Source organism: Bos taurus, chromosome 25 (assembly GCF_002263795.3).
Source record: "Bos taurus isolate L1 Dominette 01449 registration number 42190680 breed Hereford chromosome 25, ARS-UCD2.0, whole genome shotgun sequence".
Classification (NCBI taxonomy): domain Eukaryota; kingdom Metazoa; phylum Chordata; class Mammalia; order Artiodactyla; family Bovidae; genus Bos; species Bos taurus.
Genome location: NC_037352.1, coordinates 18,089,697 through 18,103,495, shown reverse-complemented (window position 1 = coordinate 18,103,495; position 13,799 = coordinate 18,089,697). Strand labels below are relative to the sequence as shown.

The window sequence follows — 13,799 nt, the reverse complement described above, 5'->3', positions numbered from 1 at the left end:
TCCCTGGGCTCCAAGCTGAAGAAAATGGAATCAGAATCTTTGTTGGTGGGCCTGGGCACTGGTTTTTTTTTTTAATTTTCTAAGTTCCTTACGTAATTCTAATGACCGCCAAAATTGAGAGCCTGCTGATTCAGACCAGCCTGACATCTCATCAAAATCACGTGGGCAGATCACTGAATATAAGGATCTGGGCCCTTGTTCAGATATGTCTGGTTAAGTAGGTCAGATGTGGGACCTTAAAATCTGTATTTCAAACTTCACTGTAAAATAAATAAATGGGGCTTCCCAGGTGGCGCTAGTGGTAAAGAACCTGCCTGCCAATGCAGGAGACATGAGAGATGAGAGTTCGATCCCTGGGTCAGGAAGATTCCCTGGAAGAGGGCATGGCAACCCACTCTGGTATTCTTGCCTGGAGAATACCATGGACAGAGGAGCCTGGTGGGCTCCAGTCCATAGGGTCACAAAGAGTCAGACACAGTGGAAGTGACTAAGCACACACTCAAATAAATAAATAAATAAATTCCCATAATTTTATGGTGGAAAGTTTGTATTCTAGCGTAGGAAAGGACATTCAAAAAACCATTTACCATGTCCTCAAACTTGAAAATATATTTTTGTATCTAACCGTATTTCTTACATATATTGATGATTTGCCGTTCAACTTTCAGCTGCTTATGATTATATTGGAATATAAGGAAAGTACAGACAATGCCACATGTTGGAAATATAATATTTTATAAAATACAGGATACACTATTTATAACCTATGCGTGTGAGTCTTATAGTCCTAAAAATGATAATACAATTAAATGCAAGTGACACAAAGTTTTCTTTTAAGCTAGGGACAAGACACAAATACTGAGATTAGCTAAAAAATAAAAGTGAAATAGCAGGTGAATCTAATGCCCCTGATCTATGAAGACAAACATTTGTGACTTAACAGTGCAGGCCCGGGTGAGGGACCCATTTTAGTTCTGGCCTCCAGTCAAGACAAAGTCTCAAATGCCCAGTTAGATTTCCATGAGTCCTTACTGAAAGGCAAATGGCTTTGGTTCTGTCTCAACCTTGACTTCATTACTTATCATCATCTCAAACATGTTATTTTATCTTTCCAGGTCTCAGTTTCATCATCTGAAAAACTAGGGTAAAGTGCACTTTATAGGGTTTTTCAAGGATTAAATAAGACAATGCTGATTCATTATTGTCCGAGTATCAAGTACCATGCTTGTCACAAAACAGGTGTTCACTAAAGTTTTGTTGCAAGATTGAATGAAGGTGAATGCTAACCCAGTACAACACCTGGAATACATTTCAATTCAGTTCAGTCCAGTCGCTCAGGTGTGTCTGACTCTTTGCGACCCCATGGACTGCAGCACACCAGGCCTCCCTGTTCATCACCAACTCCTAGAGTTTACTTAAACTCAGGTCCATTGAGTCGTTGATGCCATCCAACCATCTCATCCTCTGTCGTCCCCTTCTCCTCCTGCCTTCAATCTTTCCCAGCATCAGGGTCTTTTCTAATGAGTCAGTTCTTCGCATCAGGTGGCCAAAGTATTGGAGTTTCAGCTTCAATATCAGTCCTTCCAATGAATATTTAGGACTGATTTCCTTTAGGATGGACTGGTTGGATCTCCCTGCAGTCCAAGGGACTCTCAAGAGTCTTCTCCAACACCACAGTTCAAAATACATTTAGCACTCAATACATGGAAGAAATTAGATTATTAATTTTGCATCATGTAAATCATCTCATTTACTCCAGCTGATAATCTGTATTTATTACCACATCATAGAGACAAATGCACAAAAATATCTAGTGACAATTCCAGTCCTGACTAAGTGAGTAACACTGAAGGAACTTCAGGTAGTCACCGGGATTAGGTCTTAGGTCTGTCTGGCTTCCAAAGTGATTCACTCTTTCCATGGGCAATTAGAAATGCATTCTTTTTACGCAGGGGGAAATGCCTTGGCCTTATTTTTATGCTCTCCTCTGGAGAGTTCCAACTTACCAGAGGAGTTCCCTGAAGTTCATCCAGCCTGGCCGATAGCTGTCTGACACAAGCAGCTTGGTTTGAAGGGAAGGGCAGTCGGCGCTAATGGCATCCACCCGTGGAGCCAAGGAGTCACTGGTGATAATGGCCTTGGCTCTGGATGCCTGCAGCCGAAATTTGAGGTCTTTTTCTGTCAGCTGAGAGATGCCAGGAATCATGATGGCCCCTGATACCACACAGAGAGGGGATGTTGACTGGGAGACAGGGAAGACCCCTGTGAACAGGTCCAGACCGGATATTCCCAGATAGAAGCAGGAAAGGGCCAGAGATACTTAGAATGCCTGAACTGGAAAAGGCACTATTAATGATAAAATATTGAAATTCAGAGAATATTTACAGAACATTTACACATGCTAAGAACTTTGCATGCATTATTTCATTTAATTCTTACAACCCTGGAAAGTAGATGTTATCATAAACCCGTTTGGCAGATTCAAAACACTAAGACCTAGACCCTTAGGCCTTAAATAAATTAACTAGCCCAGGATCACACAGCTAAAATGCTGTAGAGCTGTGACTGTGAACCCAGGCAGTTAAGGTTAAGTTATTAACCTTAACTCTCCATGATCTTGAACACTGTATTACATTGTCCTAGAAATTACCTGGAGAAAAAATGGCAACCCACTCCATTATACTTGCCTAGAGAATCCCATGGAAAGAGCAGCCTGGCAGGCTACAGTCTATAGGGTCTTAAAGAGTCGGACATGACTGAAGCAACTTAGCAAGCACACAAGCAGAGATTACCTAGTTCCATGCTTTTTCAGGCCTTTCAAACAAAAGGCTATAGTGAATCTTAGCGTTGGGTGTGGATCACTTGGGGTGGGGGCAAGGGTATAGCAGTGGGGGCTCCATGACCTCATATTACTTCAAACAAAACCACTCTCTAGTAGTTGAGTTCATTTACTCTTAAGGGGAAGTGATAAGGAAGCAGAAAGCAGACAAATTTTAATCAGACACTTGAAAAACCACTTGAACATCTCAGAATGCAGGCTGTAAACACTCCACACTCCACCGAGTCCAACATTCTCATTTCACAGATGAGAAGAAAGAGATCCTAAAATAATCGGCCACCCAGTGAGTGAGGATAGAAGACAGAGGAAAGGGCCAATCCCAAATAGGGTGGAGTCCAAGCAAAACCTTCATTTCCCTTCTCTCTATCTTCCAAACTTTACAGGACTTAAAGCCCAGCATGAACACTTTGGGAGCTGAGCAGTTTGGCTCTTCACTCCACCTCTCTGTTTTAGCTGTTTCTAATATAAGTCTGTTCTATCCGGAGCTTTGGCAGCCCAGGCAGATGGTGGACAGCCGGAGCTGTCAGCAAGAGAAACGAGGTGAATACCATAGCCTGGAAGAAAAGCGACAAGTGCTTATCAGGAGAACGTGGGGATGTGAGAAAGTGAGGTCATTCAGGTTGTGTAGCCTTGGAAATCAACAGGATGCTAGACTTGATGTGGTGATGGAGAACATGGTCTTGAGCTACTTGGACATCAAAGAAATAGGGTATGTGTATAACTGGGGACACTGGAGACATTTTCCAGTTATCATTCCAGAAAAAAATGATAATAATAATACAAAGAGAAGTTTTGATCATGCAAGGTGCCTAACACAGTGCCTGCAACACAGCAGGTCCTCAGGAGCTCCCTAACCTCAGTCCCCAGTTCAATGGATTTTATATTCATGGCAGAATATGGAGAAGTCCCCAAACCTGTGTGCCTGTTTCTTTTCTTCAGAGCTGGATACTCTGAAATGCTGCTCACTTTTATTTATTGTTCAAAAATATGTAAAAATAAAATTTTGGGGAGGACAACCTATTCACAAAATGGTTGGATTAAGTTTGATCATACAGGAAGGTTAATTTTCTGACATGAGTTTGTATTGATTTGCAAACATTTTTGACAACAAATTTCAGGTAGATTGTTCTACAGATATGACTGGAAGAGAGTGGTTGACATTCTAAGTGGTATAAAGTTCCTAGGGGATGGAGAAACTAGCACTCCACCAAAAGCAGATGTCTTGCTTTTGAAAAATCAGCCTAAAAACTCCAGCCTTTTCAACATGTGCATGACACAGAGCCAGCAGAGGCTTCTGGGGCTCTGAGGGCTATATCCTTTGGCCTCCCCTCCTTTGCGGAAAGAATCATCTGAAGATCAATATGTTCAAAATAGCAGTCATCTCTGATGGGTGAGGCATGTGAGCTCCAGTTCACCACAGTCCTCAGCACTCCCTGCTGCCTCACACTGTTAGGGAAATTAAATGAATAGTCTTGTTTAGGCTTCAGAGACAAAGCAGAGCAGTCCTCTGACCTTGCGTCTAACCTTCTGGGACACTGCACTGACTGGGAGTGACTGCCTGCTGTGACTTGCAGCATCAAAGATAAGACGGGGGACAAATCTTGAGATTGTTGAGCCCCTAGAGGGGGTCTGGCCAAACAAACCCCAGGCTTAGCAACATTCTAAGTTTTACAAGACAAAACAAACAGCTTTAACATGAAACCAGGCTTGCGATTTGGTCACAGATTGATGATGATATCAGTTTTCATAGTCCTGGGATTATAAGCAGAACACTGAACTGCAATCTTCGAAGTCTCACCCATGGAGTCAACACACTGCCTGGGACCCTTTCCCAACTGGGACTCCAAATGTGCTGTGACATGGCGCTTCCCAGTGCTGTTTAAGTCTGGATGTTGGTCAAACCCCAATTTGGTGATGTATTCTCTGCTCTTTCTATTTTTCTTTTCTTTTAATGTTGGTATGTTGAAAGTAAGCTAGAAAATTCTCTAATACATATCTGTATTCTTTATTTGCATTTAACAACTGGCTTATTTTGTTAGCAAATCCTTTGAACCTGAGACAAAAGTGAAATGTATTCAGCAAAACACATACCCCTTTGATCAATTACGGTGCTGTCTGGCCCCTGCACACAATCATGGTGTGATTGGTGGGTAAAGGGGAAGTAAACCAAACTCCACAGGAGGTTCGACTTGCTCCATCTCCCAGACATTGTGGATGCTGCTGAAACTCGGGCAGGTTGTATCAGCCCCAACTGGGAGTCTCAGCCTTGCTCACTGACCTGTCCGCATACAAGCCACGCTGACCAGCCACCACTCCGGGAGCCGCGGGAGCACCAGCATCATTCTGTCTCCAGGCTGCAGGCCACAGGCACCCTCCAGCACATTAGCTGCCTTCCTGGATTGCTCTCCCAGCTCTTCAAAGCTCCACTTGACCTCTGCTCCTGTACCATCAACCCACCAGAAGGCAGGGATTGGGGGCCGGTGCCCAGCCTAGAGAGTTGCATAGGCAAAAAAGAAAAAATCCTCACCATGGGTGAGGAATTTTGTTTGCTTGCTCTTCTTTTTTAAAATTTATTTGTTTTATAATAGTTATTAAATTCACAGGGTTAAAAAATCAAAATGATATGAAAAGATACGCGTTGAGAAGGCTTCTTCCACACTGTGCCTATCCTAAGATTCACACTATATTGTGTCCTCCCCTTTTTAAAATTGAGATGTAATTCTCCTACCATAAAATTTACCATTTTGAAGCACACAATTCAAGGGTTTTTGGTATATTCACAAAGTTATGTAACCATCACTACCATCTAACTCCAGAAAAATTTCATTATCCTAAAAATAACGTTTTACAGGTTAGTGGTCACACCCTATTCTCTCCTTACCAAGCCCCTGGCAACCACTAATCTATTTTCTGTATGGATTTGCCTATTCTGGATATTTGACATGAGTGGAATTATACAGTATGCAGCCTTTAGTGTCTGCTTTCTTTCACTTAGCATGTTTTTAAGGTTTATCCATGTTGTAGCATGTATTGGTGTTACCTTCCTTTTAATGGCCGAATAGTATTCGACTGCGCGGATAGACCATATTTTGTGTATCCATTCATCAGCTGATGGACGTTAGGGTGGCTTCCACTTCCATAATGTTATGAACATTTGTACATACGCTTTTGTGTGAACATGTGCTTTCTCTTCTCTGGGATATACACCTATGAGAGTAGTGTAGGTCATATGATAACTCTATGAGGAATTACACACTGTTTTCCACAGCATCTGTACCATTTTACATTCCCAGCAGTAATGTATAAGGTTTCTAATTTCTCTATATCTTTGTTAACACTTCTTAGCAAACACTTTTTGTTTTTGGTTTTTTTCCTACTTTTTCTGTTTATTTCTTCTTGCCCAACACTTGTTTGTCTGTTTTTGTTTTTAGCCATGTCACTCTGTGTGAAATTGTATCACTTTGTGGTTGGGATAGCATTCTCCTAATGAATAAAGATGTTGAGCATTTTACCATGTGTCTGCTGGTGATTTGTTTATATTCTTTAGATAAATCCCTATTTGAATACTTAGCCAATATTTAATTGGGTTCTTTATACATTGCAGATATGTGCTCTCTCTCTCTCTCTCTCTCTCTCTCTATATATATATATAAACACACATGTATATACACTAATTATATATCTCTGATATGTGATTTTGTGGGTTGTCTTTTCATCTTGACCTACAAATGCTAGAAATTTTCATGAAATTCAATTTATCTACTTTCTTTCATTGCTTATACTTTAGAAACCATTACCTAATCCAGGATATGCACCTATATTTTCTTCTAAGAATTTTATAGTTTTTTTCTCCTTCATTTAGGTCTTTGATCCATTTTTGAGTTAATTCTTGTATGTGGTGTGAGGTAGGGATCACCTTCTTTTTTTGCATGTGAATATTCAGTTGTGCCAGCACCATTAATTGGAAGGACAATTCTTTCCCCATTTAATTTTCTTGACACCTTTGTTGAAAACTGATTGATCATAGATTTATGGGTATATTTCTGATTCTTAGGTTTATTCCATTCATTTATGCCTATCCTTATGCCAGTATCAGATTGTCTTCTTCTTTTTTTCCCACACAGTCTTGATTACTGTAACTTTGTAGTAGGTTTTGAAATAAGAAAGTGTCCACCAGGTTTGTGCTTCTTTTTCAAGATTGTTTTGGTTATTATGGGTCCCTTGCATTTCCACATGACTGGACAAGACTGTACATTTTTGCAAAGAAGTCTACTGGAATTTTGATAAAGCTTACATGGAGTATGTAGATCAATTTGGTATATATTGTCATTTTTTTTGCAACTTTATAATTTCTGCCTTAATAACAATTTACTTTTTAAAACATACGGATCAACTTATTCATACTATTCCTTTATAAAAGAGACTTCAGGTAAGCTTTTAAATGTATGCATAATGTAATACATAATTATTTTCTGGTAGTTCTTGGCTGCCGAAAGTTAAATTTCATCAGATGTATTTTAACATTTTCAGAGTCGTCATAGAGAATATGTAATTTTTACGTAATGAGGTAATATCTCTGGGGCATTCTCATTGAGATACACCCAGATGTTAACCAGAGTGTCTTTAGTATACATTCCCTGGATTACTCTAATCTTTAGTTAGTTTCTAGAGTTCTGAAAAGTTGATTATGACTAAGGTTTTTGTTTTGCTTTTATGGAGAATAAAATTTCAGGAAGTCCTTATTCCTTCATTTTTGCTGACTTAACCCTCTTTGTTTGATTTTTTCATTAGGAGAAGTCTTCTAAGGATGAGCTTGCATGCATGCATGCTAAATCGCTTCAGTCCCATCTGACTCTTTGCAACCCCATAGACTGTAGCCCACCAGGCTCCTCTGTCCATGGGATTCTCCAGGCAAGAATACTGGAGTGGGTTGCCATTGCCTTCTCCAAGGCAGGAGGAAGCTGCTGTCATCCCCACCTTACAGGCAAGGAGCTGGGGCCACTCTAGCTGTTCACATAGCCTGTGGGCTTATGAAATCCAGGGCACTGTAAAGCCTGGGAGGAAGGTCATTTCAGGGAAGCACTGGATGAGCTTAGAGTGGTTTTATTTTTTTAAAAATCTTACACTTTGTAGATAGTAAAGGAGCACTCTGACCCCATCTCTTCTCATTTAATTCTCACAGCTCCAGTTGGCATACTGTATGACTCCATTTTTATAGATGAGACAACTGAGATCCAAGGAACCTAGCGATTCGCTCAAGGTCATGCTTCAAGCAGATAAAGCACATCTATCTGACAGCAAAACTTACTTTTATATCTCAGTCATTCTCATACCACCCCCATACATTTGACCATATCCACTATTACTACATCTACTCACAATATTACTTATTTCATCTTTTTTCTTTAAACAAGCTCTTCTTAAAATTAACATAAATAAATTTCTTTGAGACAAAGCTTATATTCTCCTATAAACAAAAGGTATCTTTGACATAGAGTACAAAGAGAGGCACAACAGACGCAAGGAAGGGAGGATAAAGAAAGAAGCAAATGCACTGAGATACACAAGGAAACCAAGATCATCTGAATTCAATCCTATGTATTTGCTGTGATCTGTGAAAAGCTTTGGAGAAGGCAATTGCATCCCACTCCAGTACTCTTGCCTGGAAAATCCCATGGGCGGAGGAGCCTGGTAGGTTGCAGGCAATGGGGTCGCTAAGAGTCGGAAATGACTGAGCGACTTCACTTTCACTTTTCACTTTCCTGCATTGGAGAAGGAAATGGCAACCCACTCCAGTGTTCTTGCCTGGAGAATCCCAGGGACGGGGCAGCCTAGCGGGCTGCCACCGTCTATGGGGTCGCACAGAGTCAGACACGACTGAAGTGACTTAGCAGCAGCAGCAGCAGCAGTGAAAAGCTTTGAGCCTGAGCCAAGCTCTCTCCTTATTTAAAAGGGACAGGCCCAATGTGAGGAAGATACTAAAAACAGATTAGTAGTAATACAAAACTTTCCCCTTCTCTTGCTCAGAATTATTTGAAGGAAATCAAATCATTGATTTAATTGGGGCGTAACTCTCTCCCTGTGTAATTTGGAATGTGAAAATACTAGGGATTAGGTAGGGGTATCTAAGGCTCAAAACCTTGGTCATAATAACTTTTTTAAGGCTTAAATGCTCACAGTTTACATTTTAAGACTTTCAAAACTCTCAAGCCAAAATGTACACATGTCTTGTAGCCTCAAGTCTCAGTGGGGTTTTGTGAAGGTGGAATCTGATGCCCAAGTTGGACCCTAGGACACCGTGAGCTTCACCTTTTCCAGCTGACTCCACACGTCCAGCACATCATGGGCAAAGTTGAAATACTCAGGCACTGGCTGCCTGCCCAGGCTGATGGCTTCCCAGGTGGCCACAATCTTCTGAGGGACAGGAAGAGGCGGTGGCTGCCCATGAGACCCACAGATACCCCGGGCATTTCTCAGTGCCTGGAGGACCAGTTCTTTTAGCCATAGCCTCATCTTGCCTCCTGCCTGTCATCAAAGAAGAGAGAGAATGTCATCATGAATTTTGGGCTTTAGGGAGACACTGAGGTTGGAGAGAAACCTGTGGTCAGCCATAGGATGAATGCAGCACATATTAGCTTGTAGAGCAGAGTCTTGGGCTTTAATCTGAGTTCCATGGTGTGATTTTGATAATTTCTCCTCCCTGGGCCTGAGGTTCATCTCTTCCACCATTCACAGCCTGTTGGATCTCTGTGGAGGGCAGGAACTCAGAGCCCACCTCCTAAGGCTCAGTCCTTCAAACTGAATCCCTCAAAAAGCCTTTGGCAATCCTGAACTGGCCTGACAAGTCTGAAGAAAGCTCCAGGGCAGCACCTTCCAAAAGAAATGTGATATGAACCACACCTCCTCCTGTAATGCACAATTCTCTGGCAGTTTCATTAAAATAAATAAATAAATAAAAAGAAACAGGTGAATACATTTTATTTAACTATTGTGGAATGGAATGGAATGAAGTGAAGTGAAAGTTGCTCATTCGTGTCTGACTCTTTGCTATCCCATGGACTATACGGTTCATGGAATTCTCCAGGCCAGAATACTGGAGTGGGTAGCCGTTCCCTTCTCCAAGGGATCTTCCCAACCCAGGGATTGAACCCAGGTCTCCCACATTGCAGGCAGATTCTTTACCAGCTAGCCACAAGGGAAGCCCTTGTGGAATGGAATACTTCCTGCGATATCAGTGGGCAAGAAATGTAACAGCTATCAGTGATTTTGGGCTTCTAAATGTGAATGAGGGCTCCCCAAAGGGAATGCAATGCCTGCTATCCAGCAGATTCGATGCTCCCTATGGTGATTGCTGAGGAGCTGGGGGAGGGGTGGGAAGTGCAAGAAGCAACCGTCCACTACCTCTGCCATTCCTTATGGTGAACAAGAAATTAAGGATGTAAACAATCAAGAAACAGGGTTTGGCCCCAGATAGCTGAGGGGCATATGAGTCAGAGAATGAGAGTTGCTCAGTCATGCCTGACTCTTTGCAACCTCATGGACTGTAGCCTGCCAGGCTCCTCTGTTCATGGAATTCTTCAGGCAAGATTACTGGAGTGGGTTGCCATTTCCTCCAGAGGGGCATATGAAAGGATGAATTATCTGGTTTTCCATACTTAATAATCTTCGATGTTCAGATTGCCTGCCCGCTTTGTTCCAAACTTGTATATAGCCTGACTCCCTTTCCTGCCTCCTCAGAGCAATTTCCTCAGGGCTCCTGAGATGCTGCCTCCTGGGCTGGGAGTCCTTAACATTCCCAACAAATAAAATAATTCTCTACTTTCAGGTTGTGACTAATTTTTCAGTTGACACTAGCTATATCCCATAATTTCAAACATGTAATCAATATCAGAAGACATTATTAGAGATATTTTATGTTCTGTTGTTCTTAAGTCTTTGAAATCCAATGTGCGTTTTCCATTTACAGGCACACTTCGGTTTAGACCAGCCACATTCAAATGCTGCAAAAGCTACACGTGGCTAGTCTCTACTGTATTGGACCAGAATAGTTTTAGTATCTGGATATTCAGAGTGTGGTCTATGGACCACTGACATCAGCATTACTTGGGAACAGGTTACAAAGGCAGAACCTTAGACCTCACCCAAGACCTGTGGAATTAGAATCTGCACTTCAGCATGAACCCCAGGCCAGCTGAGCACATTAAAGTTTAAGAAGTGAAGCAGTGGGCACAGGACTATATCCCCAGATTCATTTCCTTTCTGCCAAGTTCCTCTTAGTAGTAATAATAATAGAATGCAGTAATAATAACTGCCATAGACTAAATGTTTGTGCTCCCCCAATGTGTAATTTAATCCTAACCTCGAATGTAATGGTGTGAGGAGGTGAGGCTGCTGATTGGTGATTAGGTCATGAGGGTGGAGCCCTTATAAAAGAGATCCCAGAGAACTCCTTCCTTCCTTCTGCTTGCGGAGGCTAGAACTATGAACCAGGAAACAGGCCCTCACACCAATCTGCCCATGGTGCCTTGATCTTGTACTATCCAGCCTCTAGAACTATGACAAACAAATGTTGTTTAAACCACAAAGTATGTGGTATTTTTGTATAGCAGCCAAAATGACTAAGACAACAATAATAATGTGCCAGGATAACAGAAAAGCAATAATAACTGTCATCTTCTTGAGCATTTGAAAAGTGCTTTATAAATGTTAATTCCTTAAATCCTTGTAACTGTGTAATGTGCTATGTTCTCTATTTTACAGATAAAGAAAGTGAGGCGTGGAGAGGAAAAGTGACTTCCAAGTCTCACCTCCCAGGAAGCTAGACCTCAGCCCCTGGGTGGCCACCAGCCCCCCTGGGGGCCAGGCTGCAGGTGGTGGCTGCAGCTTCAGGACTCCCTTTCCCTCACCTCCCTCCCTTACTCCTTACCTCTCCAGAACTGTCCCAAGCCCTTTCCTCTGCCTTTCTCTCCTGGATTCCTGGGGTCCCTTGATAGCAGATAGTTAGAATCTCAGGCTTTCTTCCTAAGTGTACAAATCCCCATTTCCGGCCCTGCCCCCTTTAGGATTAATCAGTAAAGGCCTAGGGCAGCTGACACCTCCTGCCAAGCGTTTCTCTTCACTGTACCTTGTTCCTGAACCCAGGAAATGCGAAGACTTCCAGGTTTTACTTCAGCAGAATGCAGGCCTTTGTGCCTGTAAACATTCAGGCTCCCAGGAACGCTGGTAAAGGCAATCTGCTAACTCAGCCTCCCGTGGGAACTTTGGCCCCAAATGCAGCCAAGAGAGAGCAGAGCCTGAAGCCAGCAGAGGACGCATGGCGTCAGCTGGTCAGCACACTTGAGCCAGCGAGAGTGGCCCTGCAACCTTTTTTCACAGCTGGGAGATGCAATTCTAACCCCAGTGCCTGAAAATTCAGGTCACCATCTAATCCAGAAAGAGAACAGGAACTTTATTATATTCTTGCAGAAAGGAGAAAATAGTGACAATAATATAAATCAAATCATGTCCCTTTTCTGTGCAAAACCCTCCAGAGACAGGAAATAGACAAGAAGTAGCTTGGCAATTGCCTAGAGGAACTGGACACAAGGGATCTCTTTGTTGGATATGTTCTAAACTTGGAGCGTGGCCATGACTGCACATCTCTACAAACTTCAGTTCAATTCAGTTGTCGCCCAGTCATGTCCAACTCTTTGTGACCCCATGGACTCTGTGACCCCATGGACTCTATAAACTTACCAAAAGAAATTAACAGTAATACAAATAATTGCACATTTGAAATGAGTTAATTTTTTGGTATGTGAATTATACCAAATAAAGCTACTAAAAATAACTAAGCCTCCTCTGTTGCCTTGTGTCACTTAGAGTCAAAGGCAAAGTCTCGGAAACAGTTCTCACCGGGCTTATTGGGTGGCAGCCACTGTGGTCTCCTTGTGGGACTGAAGTTCTGGCGTGGGGTGGGGCTGCTGGTAAACTGGTTCTCTGAGAACAAAAACCACACAAGTGACTTACAGTGTTTGCTAGTACCTGTGGTTAAAAATTCCCACCATGGCCAGTTTCGATTCCCACAAGTTCCAACCAACCAGAGTTGCAAAATTTCTAAATATTAACAAGCCCTCAGGCTGGCTCTGGCCAGTGCTGCTTCAGGTCTTCCTTCACATGGCTCAGCTCATGGAGCTTTCAACCCACTCCCTCATCGAAAGTGGAATCCTCTCCTTTCTGATGCTTCCTATCCACTGTTCTCTGCTTGATCTTCCTCCCCAGGATTTATCACTTTAATCCAACTCTATGCCCCAACCAGTAATGCTGAAGAAGCTGAAGTTGAACGGTTCTATGAAGACCTACAAGACCTTTTAGAACTAACACCCAAAAAAGATGTCCGTTTCATTATAGGGGAGTGAAATGCAAAAGTAGGAAGTCAAGAAACACCTGGAGTAACAGGCAAGTTTGGCCTTGGAATACGGAATGAAGCAGGGCAAAGACTGATAGAGTTTTGCCAAGAAAACGCACTGGTCATAGCAAACACCCTCTTCCAACAACACAAGAGAAGACTCTACACATGGACATCACCAGATGGTCAACACCGAAATCAGATTAATTATATTCTTTGCAGCCAAAGATGGAGAAGCTCTATACAGTCAGCAAAAACAAGACCAGGAGCTGACTGTGGCTCAGATCATGAACTCCTTATTGCCAAATTCAGACTTAAATTGAATAAAGTAGGGAAAACCACTAGACAATTCAGGTATGACCTAAATCAAATCCCTTATGATTATACAGTGGAAGTGAGAAATAGATTTAAGGGCCTAGATCTGATAGAGTGCCTGAAGAACTATGGAATGAGGTTTTCATGGCATTGTACAGGACACAGGGATCAAGACCATCCCCATGGAAAAGAAATGCAAAAAAGAAAAATGGCTGTCTGGGGAGACCTTACAAATAGTTGTGAAAAGAAGAGAAGTGA

General features: G+C 42.2%; 1 protein-coding gene across 5 annotated transcripts in view; it reads right to left on the bottom strand.

Moving 5' to 3' along the window:
* Positions 1-12,077, bottom strand: part of ACSM5 (acyl-CoA synthetase medium chain family member 5) — a 28,285-nt gene extending 16,208 nt beyond the window's left edge. For 3 of the 5 annotated variants that reach the window (XM_024985238.2, XM_024985239.2, XM_059881553.1), the window contains exons 1-4: positions 11,964-12,077; positions 9,149-9,364; positions 5,118-5,328; positions 2,007-2,214 (exon numbers count right to left, since the gene is read on the bottom strand). In XM_024985238.2, the coding sequence (XP_024841006.1) occupies positions 2,007-2,214; positions 5,118-5,328; positions 9,149-9,352 (623 nt within the window). In that variant the 5' untranslated portion in view covers positions 9,353-9,364; positions 11,964-12,077. Of the gene's footprint in view, positions 1-2,006; positions 2,215-5,117; positions 5,329-9,148; positions 9,365-11,765; positions 11,938-11,963 lie in introns of those variants that run through there. The other 2 variants (XM_002697984.6, XM_024985241.2) reach the window with 2 other exon arrangements.
* Between the last annotated feature and the right edge of the window lie 1,722 nt (positions 12,078-13,799).